The sequence below is a fragment of the Onychomys torridus genome, chromosome 20 (genome assembly GCF_903995425.1).
Source record: "Onychomys torridus chromosome 20, mOncTor1.1, whole genome shotgun sequence".
NCBI lineage: Eukaryota > Metazoa > Chordata > Mammalia > Rodentia > Cricetidae > Onychomys > Onychomys torridus.
The window spans coordinates 7246199-7264052 of NC_050462.1; the positions used below are offsets into that span (position 1 = coordinate 7246199).

The 17854-nt window shown below is 47.3% G+C and overlaps 2 protein-coding genes across 2 annotated transcripts in view; both read left to right on the forward strand.

Annotated features, from left to right (window-relative positions):
• Positions 1-5550, forward strand: part of LOC118570839 (tetratricopeptide repeat protein 41-like) — a 59207-nt gene extending 53657 nt beyond the window's left edge. The window contains exons 15-16 of the mRNA XM_036169489.1: positions 4677-4806; positions 4899-5550. Of these exons, the coding sequence (XP_036025382.1) occupies positions 4677-4806; positions 4899-5544 (776 nt within the window). The 3' untranslated portion in view covers positions 5545-5550. The remainder of the gene's footprint in view (positions 1-4676; positions 4807-4898) is intronic.
• Positions 5551-7701: 2151 nt separating this feature from the next.
• Positions 7702-17854, forward strand: part of Nt5dc3 (5'-nucleotidase domain containing 3) — a 50849-nt gene continuing 40696 nt past the window's right edge. The window contains exon 1 of the mRNA XM_036169861.1: positions 7702-8011. Within this exon, the coding sequence (XP_036025754.1) occupies positions 7819-8011 (193 nt within the window). The 5' untranslated portion in view covers positions 7702-7818. The remainder of the gene's footprint in view (positions 8012-17854) is intronic.

The following is a 17854-nucleotide window of genomic DNA, read 5'->3' on the forward strand; positions in this document are numbered from 1 at the left end:
ACCTTAAGTACAGCCAGGAGAGTACTATTCTGGGAAAATCCAAGTGTACCATGGGACTATGCTTCCTCTGCTGGATGAGCCAGGTAGGGGAAGTATTCCAGGAAGTGTTGCAGGAACAGAAGGTGCAGGATGAGAAGTTGTTCAGTAAGCAAAGTCCAGGAGTGGGACAGAATATTTGAGGCTGGGATGGAACTGAAAAGGTCCCTGTGGTTGGTGTGCAGGAGCAGTGGGGGAGGGGCATGAGAGAAGAGTCTGACAGGTCATATTCCTCTGAAGCCAGGGCAATAAGTGTTAGGGAGTCATTCCCTGGCAAAGCTTTCCCTGAGATCGCCAATGTAATAGTTCTGAATTAGACTTTGGGTCAGAACCACCACAGAGCTCAAGGACCCTTTCCCATCATTCTTGTTCCTACTGTGTGCATTTTCAACTCCTCAAACAGACCGAGAATTCCCAGGGGCAGGGGACTTGGCATTTACTCTGTCAGCATGCTGGCTGTATGAGGGGCCGTGGGTAAAGCAGGGTATGGTCTTCACACAGTTGTGCCCTGGGTTGTTCCACTGAGACGATGGTGCTGCTCCTAGCTAACACCACCGAAGGAAACAAATCAAATCATTCTCCCCCACTGAAAGCGGTTGTCCTTAGTTGACTTTCCAGATTGTTTTAGATTGTGTATTAACAATGATAATTGCCAGCTTGAGTGTCTTAGCATCTTCCTCCTAATTTTATTTATTACAGTAGGTGGACAAGTTGAATACAGTTTAGTTTTCAACAGGGTATGAAAAGAGGGGGCTTCCAGTAAGTTTTGATAATTAGGGTTTATTTTATAATCACGATCTTTTTTTTTTTTTGCATGAGACTATAATAGTAAAGTTTAAACGTTAAAATGTTGCATCTGTAGGAAGGTGGTGGGTCCTTCATCTTCCACCTGAGACCACTTTTGCGAGGCATTTATAACTAAATTGAATCTCTTTTGTTCCTTAAGCCTTCCTAGCTCCAGTTTCAAGTGCAAGCCTTAGTATAATAAAGCTGTAGATTCCAGAGATTTCAGCAGGTTGCCAACTATGACGTGAGCGAGGCCTTCTGTGATCTATGTTCCGAGCTCTCTCTGGCAGGAGCCGTCTCATAGCTCTTTGATAAATGCTGTAAACTTGCTATTGAGTGGGAGGAAAGAATAGAAATGTGCCTTTCCTCTCCCGTTGTGTGAATGCTCTGTACTGAGCAGGTTTTGGATGGAGAATGACAGATGAACACAAGCGACCTCCCTCTTACTGGGCTTCTCTTTAGAGGAAATGTCAATCTTCTGGGTCAAGTTCAGGAGGAAATTAATTGTGCCAGCGGGGACTCTCAGCAGGGAGAGGCAGTCTCTTTCCTGCATTTGATTTCAAAATTCTCACCTCAGCCAGAATCCCCTGCTGACAGAAGTTGATCCTTTGATCCAAAACTTAGTAACTCAGACAAACCTTACATTTTAGTTTTGACTTAGGTATAAATGTCCACTCTTTCCCCAATAAATACCTCATAGAGTCTCTCTCCACTTTAAGAGTGGACTCTTGGATTAGAAGTGGATGTCATTTTTTCTTGAAATACATGGCCCACAACTTCTAGTTTGGGTTTCTGAAGAGTGAGGGCAAATGTGCTTCAGTCTCTGGGTCCGATCCTTCGAGACTGCCACCTGATGTCCTGTCTTTATGGTTGTCTTGCCTTCTCATACTTGGGAAACAATGAGTGTTGTCTTAGCATCTCTCTCTCTCTCTCTCTCTCTCTCTCTCTCTCTCTCTCTCTCTCAGACAGGGTTTCTCTGCTTTGCACCTTTCCTGGAACTCACTTGGTAGCCCAGGCTGGCCTCCAACTCACCAGCCTGGCTCCGCCTCTGAGTGCTGGGATTAAAGGCATGTTTTAGCATCTCATGGGAGTGAATCTTTCTAAAGCATCTAGTCTAGTTTTCATAGGAAGCAATTCCTTTTCATCCCAACTCTTATCTGTTACTTGGTACTTAATCAAATTACTTAATTAGAGTAATGAACCTGGCTGACTCTGGATCATGCTCGAACCTAGCTGGCTGGGGAACAGAAGTATGGCTGTGGAGAAGAACTACTAGCTGCAGGCAGTTAGTGTGTCCTGGGTTTTGTAGAGGAAGTGAAGAACCTGGTAAGGGTCTCCTCCTAGATGTACCACACAGGTGGATTCCTTCCTCGTGATATTAGTATTTTTTTAAAAAAATTATTTATTGGCCCAGTGATGGTGGCCCATGTCTTTAATACCAGTACTTGGGAGGCAGAGGCAGGCAGATCTCTGTGAGTTCGAGGCCAGCCTGGTCTACAGAGTGAGTTCCAGGGCTACACACAAAAATCCTGTCCTGGAAAAAACCAAAAAAAAAAAAAAAAAAAAAAAATTATTTATTTGTGTGAGTGGGTGTGCATATGCCTTGGGTCTGTGGGGTCAGAGGGCAACTCCCAGGAGCCACTTCTTCCTCCACCATCTTGGTCATCCAGCTTTGGGGGCAAGTGTCTTTCCCCACCAAGCCATCTCTCTGGCTTGATGATGATGATTTTTACTCTCTCTTTCTCTCTCTCTCTTTTTGTTTTTCGAGGCAGGGTTTCTCTGTGTAGCTTTGCGCCTTTCCTGGAACTCACTCTGTAGACTAGGCTGGCCTCGAACTCACAGAGATCTGCCTGCCTCTGCCTCCCAAATGCTGGGATTAAAGGCATGCGCTATCACCACCCGGCTGATTTTGACTCTCTTAAGGAATACGTGCAACATGCAGAAGAGTGTTCTTTCTTGCTTGTGGAGTTATGTTTGTAATGGTGAGGACCGAGAATCTCAGCAGCACTATTTTCTGAGCTTGTGGACATCACTGCCTCCATTTTCTTACTGTCCAGAGGTGGATAATGTCTGCCCATAGGACTATTCTAAGGATTTAATGAGATAAAAACACCAGCAGAAACAAGCAACTAGGTGTAGGTTCTCTCCCCACCCAGAGCAAAAGTTGGCTGTGGGAGAAGGCCCAGAAATTCCTCAGTAATTCACATTCGCTGTGATGGTTGTCTTCTCCCTGGGGCTAGGCCAAGGCAAGGATGCCTGATCCTGGGAGTTTACCTGCTGACAGGAAGAGAGGATCAGGTTGTGTCAAAGGACACCAAGGTCAAAACTATAGCTATGGGTCTGCCTTGGGTCCCAGAGGAAGGCCCTGGGGGTCAGGCATTGGCTTGGAAGAAGCCTGGGCAGCAGGCCATGAAGCAGCAAAGCTGTGCCTGTAAAAATTTACCTCTATATCACCAACCAAAGAGCTCCTTGGAGAATGAACAGTTTCTGCAGGATCTGGAGGTGGGTGAGCTCCATGGCATGTTTTGTGTTTCTCCATTTTTTCCTTTTTTTTTTTTTTGAGCTGAGGATCGAACCCAGGGCCTTGCACTTGCTAGGCAAGTGCTCTACCACTGAGCTAAATCCCTAACCCCTCCATTTTTCCTTTTAAGGCCAGTTAAAAATCCCTGGAACTCAGCACCACAACTGAGTAATTCAAATGGGCATGCTACTGATCTTGAGAGGGCAGCTGAAACATCATAGGGCATCATGGGAAAATTCAAAAGCAAGGACAGAGCTGCAGATGGCTAAGCAGATAACCCCCAACAATTTACAGAAAAAGCAGCAGGCAGCATGACTTAGGGAAGACAGCTGCAGGGAGAATGCATGCAAGTAGGAGTCAATGATGTCCATTACAGTCCAGAGTGAGCGGCCAGTGCGGCAGCCAGGGCCAGGCTGGGTTGTTCTACCACGAACCAGACCATGTCTAAGAGAGGCGTGGAATGGACATGCACTGGAAGCCCATGGCACCGCCTACAGAGGCACGGGGAGGGAGAAGCTTTCCTTCACACTTGGGTACACCTTCAGGTGTGAGCCACAGGTATATGGGTACTGTAAGAAGGTACACGATGGCACGGAGCTCTTACTGGACTACAGACAGATGGTGACTACAGCCAGGTGCCTCGTAATGAGCACAGGCTCCTGGGCGTACATCCATGCTCGTAGCCCTCACCTCCCCAGCAGCCTGTATCACATGGCCAGGTCAGTGTCCTCCTGGGACCAGCTTTACAGTGCGTTTGTAATCAAGAAAGCATGTTGTGCATGGTTTAAATGTCCCCTGTGTCACCTGACCCGAGAGAAACACACTTGTTAGTCATCACGAAACTCTTTAAGCCACAGTGGAAGTTGTTTTTCTACTCTAGAACTATCTGGAACCGCAACTGTCAAGTGGTGTGTGTGTGTGTGTGTGTGTGTGTGTGTGTGTGTGTGTGTGTGTAGAATGGAATGCAGGGCCTGGTGCATGCTGGGCAAGCTCTCTACACTGAGCTGTTCTGCAGATTCTCCTGAGGGGCTCAAGCTGTGCTTACTGTCTCTTTAACTTAAGGCATTGACCTGGTCCCATCTTCCTTTTTCTGTCTCTTCCTCCTCTCATATCATCAACATCTTCATTTCTCCAGAGTGTAAGTCAGCTTCTGCCCCTTCTTTCCAGGCCCAGCATCCTCTCATTTGTATCTGTTTTTTCACACAAGGCGCAGGTGAAATGCTTTTGGCGGGGTATTACAGCAGACGGTGTAATAAATGCTCTCAGGTTTCTCTGAAATGTATAAAGTTGGTAATTAAGAATTCTAATATTCCTTTTCCCTCCTTCTCTCCAGCAGGCCAACTGTTGTCAGGTGACTTCTGCCATCACGCCATGATGGAGGCAGTCAGCTATCTGTACAGGTCACTTGATTTAAGGTCAACTCACCTGGGGTCTTCCCATGCTTCCATCCAGGGAATACTGCAGTGAGTTTGTTTCTGTTGCCTGTCTCAGAAAGTAGACTTTGTGATTATCTGTGTGAACACACAGCCACTTGACACGTTCTGATCTTTTGCAGCCTTCTAAGGGAAATCCAGAGGTTCCGGGGCAGGAGGTTTTGGCCTCAAGGCATGAGCCAGCTGCGCTCCGAAGGTTCTAAGAACGGCTCTTTATTATGGGAAAACTTGTCTAAATTAAACTTCTGCAGCGCGCAGAGTTCTGACACGGTGAACACTGCAATGTGTATGAATGTAAGTAAATTGCAGGGAGCTAAAAGTGCAGAGCCGGTGGTGTCTTCTCCGGTTTCAGATAAACCAAAGTGTTTTCCTGGCAAAGGGAAGAAGACTTTGATTCCAATTCTGTCTGCTGGGGAAAAGACCCAAATATGGAATGGTCCAAGAAAGCAAGCTCCAAGGAAAAAGAACTATCCCATCAAGACGTTGTCTGTAGGTGAAAAGAATGGCTTAGTCAAACTTTCAAGGCAAAGAGTTTTTTCTGCTAAATGTGAGAGTGGAGATGGACTCATCACTGCCATTTACCGTCAGCCCCCGAGAGCACCTCTTAGTGCAAATAATCCCTGGCAATCCATATCTGAGCTTGTATCAGAAAAATGGCTTTTTCACACCCCACAGTACAGCTTCACTCCCCAGAAATTTGTTTTCCCAAGAAGATCTCAAATAGAAACAAAATGGTTGAGGATCTCAGATGACACCAATAATGAATAAAAACCACTTTGGGCTCTTTTGTATTTAAGTTTATCTCAGTCTTTTTGAAGTTTTATGTGTGTGTTTGTGGGACATGTGTATACATGTTTGTGTGTAGGCCAGAGGTCAATGTCGATGGTTTCCTCAATTGCTTTCCCCCTTATTTTTTATTTTTTCTCTATGTAACAGCCCTGGCTGTCCTGGAACTCACTCTGTAGCCCAGGCTGGTCTGGAACTCACAGAGATCCACCTGCCTCTGCCTCCCAAGTGCTGCGATTAAAGGCGGGCACCACCACCTCCCAGCCCCACTTATTTTTTGAGACAAGGTCAGTTTTGAGAGCTCACTGGTTCTACTAGACTGGCTAGTCAGTGAGCGCCAGGGATGATGAGGTCACAGGGACAGGCTGTCACTCCTGGCTTTTTATGGCAGTCCTTGTGTGTGACAGCAAGCTCTTTACAGACTACGCTATCCCCCTAGCATCTATTTTGGACCCTTTAATTGGATATTTTCTTTTAAACACTTAGGAGTGGTCATTATCCAGGTCTGGGGATTCAATTTTCTTAGTCCCTTATAATGTTGTGTCTGATTTTAGTTAAAAAGAGCAGGTTTTTAAGTGATCCACATTCCTTTGGGAAGTAGAACAATCTTGATTCTGTAGTCCTATATTCATATATCTATATATCTATATATCTATATATGCAATCATCAATTTTAACTTTATTTTTACATTTCTATAGTTTATTTTGAGTTTAAAAAATTTCATCTAAGCAAATTGATGACTGTTATTATTAAAACTTTTTATTAATACATTAAGAAAAAATAGGAATTGAAATGCTCTCAAGCCATAAAGTAAGCTTTATGTATCAGAGCCCATGGATTTGATACTCTATTTGAACGTTTTATTATCCTCCGTTTTATCAGTGATTTGTAAAACATTAACCTGTAATAGTTAAGGATTACTTTCCAGCTACCCTTATCCCTACCACCCAACACAATTATTCCTAGAAAACTCACAGAAGAGGGGACTCAGCTGTGTGACTTTACCTCTGCTGTGCCTCAGTTTCGTTAGGTATAAAATTAGAGACATGGTGCTTACCTTTCAAGATAGTTGAGAAAACTGTATGAGATAAAATATACTGGACATCTTCCGCTGATAGTTTTTATTATCAGTCAGGAACTAGCTTAGGTGTCATCTATTTCCACGAAACAGCTGACTCTTCCAGCCCACAATTTAAGAACCACAACTGTGACCCACCTATTTCACATATGCCAGCTATTCTTCCTAATTTACATCCCACTCAGTGGTCACCATGGGGTAGTTTGGGAATTCCCTGGGGCCCAGTGCTTCTCAGGCAGGGCTTGGGTGGATGATAGACCTGCAGGAGTCATGTCTGACTCAGTGCACACAGAAATGGCGCCTGGTGGGGCGGCTGCTGTTTATTGGCTTTTAGAGCTACAAGGCATGGAACAAATGCAGTTCGCAGGTGAGCCGAGCAGGCATCAAGCGTGCTGTGAGCGTGGGCGGGAGCCTGATAATCACGTCCAGAGGACCTCTCTGGAGTTGGGAGTCCGGCTTTCCAGAGGCAGTGCACCGACAGGGAAATTCGAATGTGCTTTATATCTGAAGATTTACAGACTCTTCAGGGGGTGGGATCTTGCAGGCGATTTTAGACCTTGTGTGGGACCTCGGCCCAGCTACCCTTAAAAGGGCAGGTTTGGATGGGCTTCAGGACTGTCTCAGACGGGCACCTAAGATCCGGGAGATACCTGCAGAAGCCATTGACGCGGAGTGAGGTCACCTAGAGGCTGGGACCAGGGCAGGGGTGTGTAGTGAGTACACTGTCAGAGCAACCACAATCGGGGCCGCCACGGAGGGCAAGAGGAAGGTAGCGCCGAGTCCTGCAGGCGGCGACAGGGTCGGAGACGAATCAACTTAGTCCTGTGTCCTCAAGTACCACTCCCCCGCCGCCCCCACGCCTCGCGGGGTCAGGAAGTGACCGCGGCAGACCGGGCACCTAAGGCCCCGCCCCATCTCGTTTCTCCAGGTCCGCCCCTGACTCAGCCCTAGGCCCCACCCACCCCGCTGCCCCAAGCCCCGCCTCTGACTCCGCCTCCCACTCGAGCCTAGACCCCGCCCACACTCCCAGGCCTCGCCTCCGGCCCCGCCCAGGCCCCGCCCCTCGGAGGCTGGCGTTCGGGTCGCGAGGCCGCGCGCTCAGACACGGGAATCACCGGCTGGTGTCCCGGGTCCTCCCAGCGCTGGCTGTCGGCGCCTCTGGCTGCTTGGAGGCGGCATGGCCACAGTGGCCGCGGTGGCCCGCGGGGCCGGGGCAAGGGCGGCGGCGGGGCTGCGGGGCGGCAGCGGGGCTGCGGCTCGGGGACGGCCGCGTGCGAGCTGCGCTCGGCGCCTGTGCACTGCCCCGGCCGCCGTGGACATGAAACGCTACCTGTGGGAGCGCTACCACGAGGCGAAGAGGAGCACGGACGGTGAGTGCGCGCCCCAGCCTGCGCCGCCACTCGGGGACGCTCGGTCCCCGCACCCTACCTCTGCCGCGCGGCTCCCGCGGAGAAGGCGAGTGCCAAACTTCCCAACTCTTGCTTCCCTTGCCCCTGCCGGGAAAGCTGTTTCATAGCCGGGGATTGCTGAGCCGGGAGTGCGCATCGGAAATGCTCTGGGTCGCCGCGAGGGTTCCAAGGGCGTCAGTCGGAAGACGTTACCCCAGACACCGTTAGGTGTTGTCATTCACCCTGGGAAGGAGAGTGGCAGCCCAACCAGCTGCGGCGCTTCCTAGACAGGCTCCGGCGCAGGCGGCTTGGTCAGGAGGCTGAGCCGGGTTCCTTTGTGCAGGATGGAGTAGGGTGAAATGTTCTGTTTGAAGTGGGGGTGGGGGTCTGGTTATCCACGGCCCTCTGTGAGGAGGAGAGGAGTACTTGTGGCCAGGTGAATGAACTTGGCTCCACCAGGAAGCGGGGAGGAACGGAGAGGGGAACCAGACTGTACCAGTGTCAGGTGTTGCTATTGTCCCTGAATCTCCCATAGCCTCCAGAGGAGGGGGTCGCGACCAATTTGTTGTAGATTGCAAAGGCGAGACTGAGGTGCACGGAAGGGGCCTGACCAAAGACTGGTTTTGCCCCACGGTTGGGAATCCATTGTCCTGTCTGTTGTTTTGTGCTTCTTCCCTGCTGTCGACGTTTGGAACCTGGAGTAAAGGGCCAGTGAGCCGTAGACTTGGAAGCAATCAGAGGAGACTCGGGATTTAATATCGATTCTTTTGGGGGGGAGGTGACTGGGCGGGGTGGGGGTAGGGATTTGGTGAGGGCACCTTTTGCAGGATTTTTAAGATCCGTTTGCATCTTTTGGCTAGAGGTCAGGTCAAGTGAAACAAACCCACTTGGAATAATTTTCACAGCACATTCCGAGGTGTCAGCAATGTAGACGTCTATGGAAGAGTGGCCTATTGATTTTGGCTTTCTTTTGCCAAGAGTTGGATTTCGAAGCTGTTTTGTGGTGTGGTAGAAAGAAGATTTGCATTGGGGAGGTTAGGAATTACAGACCTTAGAGAAGATTTATCTAGGCGGACATTTTTGGCCCGGCAAGTTCTTTGAGATGGGCTGTCTAGCCCAGGCTGGCCTTAACGTCACCAGTCTCCTGCATTATCCTCCCAGGTGGGAGCTGCCCTTCCTGGCAAGTTTGTTCTTCCTGCCTCCCACCTTCTGCTTCTCCTCCTTTGGGATGCTCAGCAGATCACAGCCACTGTAGGGGGTGGAGGAAGTGATTTAGCACCCCCAACCCGCCATCCCTCACCTAGTCTCCTGCTTAGGGCAGTCCTATGCCTGGCCTTGAACGAGTTACCTGATCTCTCAGCTTCAGTTTCTCTTTGCAAAATGAAGGCACAAGCTAAGTCTCCAGTGTTACAGGTGTGCAGGTCCCCTCACTGAGGATACAGGGTGTGCAGGTCCCCTCACTGTGGATACACGGTGTGCAGGTCCCCTCACTGTGGATACACGGTGTGCAGGTCCCTCACTGTGGATACACGATGTGCAGGCCCCTCACTATGGATACATGGTGTGCAGGTCCCTCACTGTGGATACAGGTGTGCAGGTCCCTCACTGTGGATACACGGTGTGCAGGCCCCTCACTATGGATACATGGTGTGCAGGTCCCTCACTGTGGATACAGGTGTGCAGGTCCCTCACTGTGGATACACGGTGTGCAGGTCCTCTCTGTGCCACAACACAATCACAAAAAGTTCCTATGTTGCCCCTGAAAATGCAGGGACTTTAAAGTTTGGCCCTGACTTCTTGGTCTCATTTGGGTGCTCACCTTCCCTACCCTCCTCCAGCCGATGTCTGTGACCTTTCAGCGAGCATGTGTTAGTACCCAGCAGGGTTTTAAGGTTGCTGATTCTCAGGTTTGAGTCTGGGCCGTGGGGTTCAGTGGGGTTCAGTATCTGTTCACCTGCCTGGCTGTGCCCAGCTGTGGACCAGCCTTACGTGGATGTGTAGTCTGGCAGAAGGGAGCTACAGACAGCAGAGCAGGTGAGGACTGACTGGGGATACTGGAGCCCCCTCCTCTCCTCAGTTAGCACCTCTGGATAAAGTGGCTTTACTTTCCCCCTTCCTGAGTCTGACAAAAGAATTTTATTTTCTGGTCTCTTTATCCCTTTCATTAATTCAAACAGTTCCTTCAGGTACAATGACTTCTAACACCTGCCAGGCAAGGAAGGGCTGTGGCTTTAGGCTTTGTTTTAATACATTCTTTCCCAGTCTTTTCTTGCATTTTAACTGAAATTTGTTAATTTTTTTTTTCAGGTTAGTTTTGGATATACAGTGAAACCTGTAGTTCCTATAAAGTCTACAGCTATTTTCCATTCTGAGCCCCTTTTCTTCTCTTCCCTTCCCTTCTCCTCCTCTTTTCCTTTCTTTTCTTTTATATATTTATTCATTCATTCATTTAGTTTTTTGAGACAAGGTTTCTCTGTGTAGCTTTTGGAGCCTGTCCTGGAACTCACTTTGTAGCCCAGGCTGGCTTGGAACTCACAGAGATCCGCCTGGCTCTGCCTCCTGAGTGCTGGGATTAAAGGTGTGCGGCGGCGCTGCCGCCGCCGCCACCACCACCACCACCACCACCACCACCACCACCACCACCCGGCTCTTTTTCTATACCTAACAACCATTTCCCGGGATCCCATCCAGGATTGCACACTACATTTAGTTGTCTCTTTAGGCTCTGTTGACGTGCACGGTTTACCAGACTTGCTTGTTTTTCTGTGACAGAGACAGTTTTCAGGACTGGTCACATTTTAAAGTATCCTGATGGAATCTATTCCCAGTTTTGTTTTAACTGGAGACTTGGAATCTGGTACTGCTTTCTTTGTCCATCTGGTACTCATCGTCCCCACCTCTGTACTGTTTTAGCATCCCATCTGGAAGTCAGCTCAAAAGTTCTTTGTATATTTAGGACATGAAATGTCATACTATGAACCCTGGCATCTAGATGCTGGAGGGGAAATGGTCGTCAGCAGGGTGCAGCGGGGGCAGCTTTGCCCCTGGGGACACTTGGTTAAGTCTAGAGACCATTTTGTTTTTCTCACTGTGGGTAGGGGCAGTGCTGCTGGCCTGTGGTGGGTAGAGACCAGTACAATATTTTCATGCTAAAGAGCTATGTGGCTTCGAGTATCAGTAGTGCTGGGCTCAAGATCCCTGTTCTGAGAAACCACTGGTGTGCCAAGGGCTGGATGTATTTGTGTGAGGTTTGTTCCTGTTGTCTGTGTATTGTATTTCCGCTTCTCTGTGTGTGCATCAGGTGATTGGTCTGTTTTCTTGTCTCCAGAACAGAGGATGTCTTCCTCAGAGGGTTAACTCCTCCAGCTTGGGATTTGGATAACTTGTGGGTTTGTTGTTATTTTTTTCCTTCCTTCCTTCCTTCCTTCCTTCCTTCCTTCCTTCCTCCCTCCCTCCCTCCCTCCCTCCCTCCCTCCCTCCCTCCTTCCCTCCCTCCCTCCTTCTCTCCAAATCCATAGGGGAAGAAGATAAACTGTGGAAGCAAAGCTGGGGATTACTGGGAAGTGTTAAGAGCTTTATTCAGAGACATGGGAGTTCTGGGTTGAAAGAATTGGATAATCCATCAGAAATTAGGTATTTGTAAGGATGGGAGCCTGAGTTCTGATCCCCAGAATCCACATAAAAGCTGCCTGCACCACCAGCTAGCAGGGGAGACAGACAGGAGGGTTCCAGGGGCTTGCTGGCTAGACAGGTTTGCTAAAAACCAAACAAAATCCCCCAGAGAGCTCCAGGTTCAGTGAGAGACCCTGCATGAGGGCAATCAGGCAGAGTGATAGAGCAGGGCACCTGAAGTCCTCCTCTGGCCTCTGTACGAGTGCACAATGAAGCATGCATCCGACACATGCACACAGACATATACCATACACAACTGTGAGCATGCACACACACAATTTAGGTGTTTAGCAGGGACTATTGATGCAAGCAGAATGGGTTTGAAATAAACATGAGACACAAAGATAATTCTCACCATATATAAGATAATTCTCACCATATATAAGATAATTCTCACCATATATAAGATAATTCTCACCATATATAAGATAATTCTCACCATATATAAGATAATTCTCACCATATATAAGATAATTCTCACCACATGTAAGATAATTCTCACCACATGTAAGATAATTCTCACCACATGTAAGATAATTCTCACCACATGTAAGATAATTCTCACCACATGTAAGATAATTCTCACCATATATAAGATAATTCTCACCATATGTGATAATTCTCACCATATGTGATAATTCTCACCATATGTAAGATAATTCTCACCACATGTGATAATTCTCACCATATGTGATAATTCTCACCATATGTAAGATCATTCTCACCACATGTAAGATCATTCTCACCACATGTAAGATAATTCTCACCATATGTAAGATAATTCTCACCATATATAAGATAATTCTCACCATATATAAGATAATTCTCACCATATATAAGATAATTCTCACCATATGTGATAATTCTCACCATATATAAGATAATTCTCACCATATATAAGATAATTCTCACCATATGTAAGATAATTCTCACCATATGTAAGATAATTCTCACCATATGTAAGATAATTCTCACCATATATAAGATAATTCTCACCATATATAAGATAATTCTCACCATATATAAGATAATTCTCACCATATATAAGATAATTCTCACCATATATAAGATAATTCTCACCATATATAGATAATTCTCACCATATGTAAGATAATTCTCACCATATGTAAGATAATTCTCACCACATATAAGATAATTCTCACCATATATAGATAATTCTCACCATATATAAGATAATTCTCACCACATATAAGATAATTCTCACCACATATAAGAAATTCTCACCATATATAAGATGCTTCACAGTAAGTGCCGGCACACGTACATTCCTGAAGGAGCTGCTGCAGGTTAAAGAGATACTCTTGGATAATTGACAAGACTTGCATCTTGTTAGTTTAGACTACTATTTCTGGGACTGTGCTTCACAATCTTTTGAGAGATACAGCTGTTGAAATGGAGAAAAATATCCACACACGTTTTATTTTTATGGCTGAGTTTTTCAGTACTAGCTTTAGAAGCACACCAGAGCCTTTAAAAGTCATAAATTTCCAGGAAGAAAAGATGTCGATATTTTGTTTCCTGAATAAATTTGCTCTTGAAGCCCCATTTTTGCATTAATAGCTCTATTTTGGGGGTTCTGTACTTTGGAATTTCTAATAATTTGTTTAGTGAGAATGCATGTTACAGATATTGGATGATGCTCCATTGTCCAAGCAGAAGTGTGCTTTCTTATGCAGATAGGAATGGCAGAATGTGAAGTCAGGAGCCCATAAGAATCTAGAGAATCTTTGTACTCTATCCTAGATAAATAGGCATATTTGCACTATTAAATTACACTTAATTACACTTGGCAGTTGTACACACACGGGCCTTTTTGTGTGTGATCTCGCTGGTTTCCTGGATCATCTCACCCCATTTCCCAGTGCTGGTTTGGTTTTCTGTTGTTCTGAACATGTAAGAAGACACACACCATGGACGAGAGCTGCTGGCACAGCTCAGCATAGGAGCTGTTTGCTGATTGAGTTTGTACCTAACTGGGATGTGGATGTTGGAGCCAACCCAGGGCTTTGTTGATGTTACGGAAGCATTCTGCCAAGTGGGCTACATCTCCAGCCCAGGAATGTTGTAGACAAGCTTCTCAATGTATCAAGTTGAAGAGATGGTTCAGCAGTTAAAGAACTTGCTATGCAAACATGGGGACAGGAGTTTGGATCCCCAAACCCACCGTAAAGGCAGGGAGTGTAGGAAGACTCTTTCAATTCTAAGAAAGTGGAGATGGGATTCTTAGAGCCATATAGTACAAGCTGGTTAGGGGTGAGGCTGGAGAGCCCAGGGAGTGTGAGGCTGAGGAGCACAGGGAGGGTGAAGCTGGAGAACAACAGAGAGGTGAGGCTGGAGATCACAGTGGGGTGAGGCTGGAGATCAGAGGAGGGTGAGGCTGGAGAACACAGGGGAGGTGAGGCTGGAGATCACAGTGGGGTGAGGCTGGAGATCAGAGGAGGGTGAGGCTGGAGAACACAGGGGAGGTGAGGCTGGAGATCAGAGGAGGGTGAGGCTGGAGAACACAGGGGAGGTGAGGCTGGAGAACACAGGGGAGGTGAGGCTGGAGAACACAGGGGAGGTGAGGCTGGAGATCAGAGGAGGGTGAGGCTGGAGAACACAGGGGAGGGTGAGGCTGGAGAACACAGGGGAGGGTGAGGCTGGAGAACACAGGGGAGGGTGAGGCTGGAGAACACAGGGGAGGTGAGGCTGGAGATCAGAGGAGGGTGAGGCTGGAGAACACAGGGGAGGTGAGGCTGGAGAACACAGGGGAGGTGAGGCTGGAGAACACAGGGGAGGTGAGGCTGGAGAACACAGGGGAGGTGAGGCTGGAGAACACAGGGGAGGGTGAGGCTGGAGAACACAGGGGAGGGTGAGGCTGGAGAACACAGGGGAGGTGAGGCTGGAGAACACAGGGGAGGTGAGGCTGGAGAACACAGGGTGAGGGTGAAGTTGGAGACGGGGGTAAGACTGGAGAACCAGGTGTGCGTGCGCGCGTGTGAGTGCGTGGCACGTGCGTTTTTCTTTCCTGGCAGGACGTAGGATGTGGGTGTTTTCTGCTGTCTTTGTACCTTTCTTGGCATCTTACGAGTTGCACAATGCTTTCTTTTCTTTTTCTTTTTTTGGTTTTTCGAGACAGGGTTTCTCTGTGTAGCTTTGCGCCTGTCCTGGAACTTGCTTTGGAGACCAGGCTGGCCTCGAACTCACAGAGATCCACCTGCCTCTGCCTCCCGAGTGCTGGGATTAAAGGTGAGCGCCACCGCCGCCTGGCGCACAGTGCTTTCTTTAGAAGTGGTCCTTTGTTAGGCGGATATTGTTGGTAGTCTCTGATATAGAAATCACAACAGTCATAGGGAAAGGGTTGAGGGACAAACATCCTACATGGTAACTTTCACACTTTCCGAGAATGTCTTTCCCTGTAGCAGGTAGGAGGACATAGACAGTCTTGGCCCTTTGTTGATAGCCCATTTTCTAGCCATTGGTGTCTGCTTGCCTTTAAGGCTACTAACTTGTGAATGGCTGAGTCACAAAGCCATTCTGATTGTCCTTTTGTGTATATGGCTGCTTCAATACGAAGATGACATTCAGATGTCATCCCTGTGACTATCTATGGTCTTGACTGCGAGTGTGTGTGTGTGGTGTGTGCGCGTGTGCGCATGTGCGCGCACGCCCCTGCGCTCTGTCTGCTTCACAGTGGAGGGAAGTGCCTGGCCCTCGGGAAGCATCCTATGCTGGTGAGATGCCTTTTGAGGTCAGTGCTGGCTTGCTTGTGCATGGTCAGCCAAATCCTCACTGTCCTTTCTGAACTGACGGTATATATTGTAGAGAAAGGAAAAGAGGAAGAGAAGAGTTTCTGAAAGCTTTACAATTTCCCAAATGTTAAAAGCATGTGTTTAGGGCTGGAGAGATGGCTCAGAGGTTAAGCGCACTGACTGCTCTTCCAGAAGTCCTGAGTTAAATTCCCAGCAACCACATTGTGGCTCACAACCATCTGTAATGAGATCTGGTGCCCTCTTCTGGCCTGCAGTCATACATGCTGTATACATAATAAATAAATAAATCTTAAAAAAAAAAAAAAGCATATGTTTAGTTGGTGAAGAATTCTGCTTCTTCCAGTGTGCCTTCCATGCACCATCCGAGTCCTAGAAGACCATGGTCACATTTTATTAAGTACAGCTAGTGCATAGACGGGGTGAGTGGCGGATAGCTGGTTGAAAACTTCCTAGTTAGTGAGTTGGTCCTTCACTGTGGTGGGTATTGTGTTCCCTGGAATATTGTGTGTTCCCCGAAATAAACATATCTGGGGTCAGAGAACAGACAGCCACTAGAACAGAGCCAAAAATGGTGGCTAGAAAATGGGTCAGAGCAAGCCATAACAGAAGCTGGGCGGTGGTGGCGTATGCCTTTAATCCCAGCACTTGGGAGACAGAGCCAGGTGGATCTCTGTGTGTTCAAGGCCACTTTAGAAACAGCTAAGCATGGTGACCCACGACTTTAATCCCAGAAACCCAACCTTTAATCCCAGGCAGTGACAGCAGAAAGAGAAAGGTATATAAGGCGTGAGGGCCAGAAACCAGGGCAATTAGAGTAAAGCATGTAGTTAGTTAAGCATCTGGCTGGATAAGCATTCAGGCTTTGGAGCAACACAGTTCAGCTGAGATTCATGTGGAGGAGGACTCAGAAGCTTCCAGCCTGAGGAAACAGGATCACCTGAGGAACTAGCAAGGTGAGGTAGCCGTGGCTTGTTCTGCTTCTCTGATCTTCCAGCAATCACCCCAGAAACTGGCTTCAGGTTTGCTTTCATTAATAAGACCTTTTAAGTTTCCTGTTACACTTCACTTTAGGGAACTTTTAAAAAAACTTTGTTATTGGGGCTGGGGATTTAGCTCCGTGGTAGAGCGCTTGCCTAGCAAGCACAAGGTCCTGGGTTCGGTTCTCACCTCTGGAAAAAAACAAAAACGAAAAAACCTTTATTATTATTGTGTGCATGTGTGCCGTCACATGCACGTGGAGGTCAAAGGATGACATTTGGGAATTGGTGCTTTCTTCTACCTTTATGTGGGTTCTGGGTGGTTGAATTCAGGTTGTCTGGCTTACTCGACGATTGCCTTTACCTGCTGAACAGACTCTCACTGGCCCAGCTCATCTTTTAAGTTTACTGTGGGTTTGAATAACTGTTCCATGCTAAGTGAGCTGATCAGTTTTGACAAAACCTGAATACAGGGCTGAGACTGGGAGGAATTGGAGGAGCACTTGCTCAGCATGCACAAAGCCTCGGGTTTGGTACCTAGATCTGTAGAAAACCAGGTGTGGGGCACACGCTTGCGATACCAGCCAGAAGAGAGTTTGGAGTGCCCTAGGATGGTAGTTATAGATGGTTGTGAGCCTCCTTATGGGCTTAGGAATTGAACCTGGGTCCTCTGGATGTGTAGCAAGTTGCTCTTAACTGCTGAGCCATCTCTCCAGCCCCCCTTTTGTTTCTGCTTTTTTCGAATAATATATGTGAGCAGCGCATTTAATAGCAGAGTATATCACTTTTATCCATTTAGGACTCATTGGTTTAACAAATATGCTTTTAAAAGATTTATTTTTATTTTATATGTATCCGTTTGCCTGCCTGTATGTATGTGCACTGTGTGTATGCCTGGTGCTGACTGAGGCCACAAGAAGGCATCAGATTGCCTGGAACTGGAGTGTAGATGGCTGTGAGCTGCCATGTGGGTGCTGGGACTCGAACCCTCGTCTTGCGAGAGAGAAGTCTGTGCCGGTAACCACTGAGCCCTCTCTCTAGCCCCTGAGCATCTTGGGATGATCATTTTCGAGGTAGATATTTAACTGACTTAGTAAGCAGGGTAGGTATAGCTAAGGTAGCTGTTTCCTAACTTTATGCTTTCAGAACTTTTTGTAAACGTGAAATTCCTTCGGAGAAAAGGTTTTTCAGGGGTTCAGTATGTAGTTGGCATGTTTGAGGCCTTTGATTAAGTACCTTGTGCCATTAAAACAAACAAACAAACCAGCAAAAAACAACAAACCTACAAAGCTTCTTAAAGATCCTAGAAACTTTGTTTATGTGGAATTATACTTGTAGGTGCGTAGAAATAAAAATGGAGAGGTTTAAAAAATGTACCTAGTGATTTGTTTAATGTGACAAAT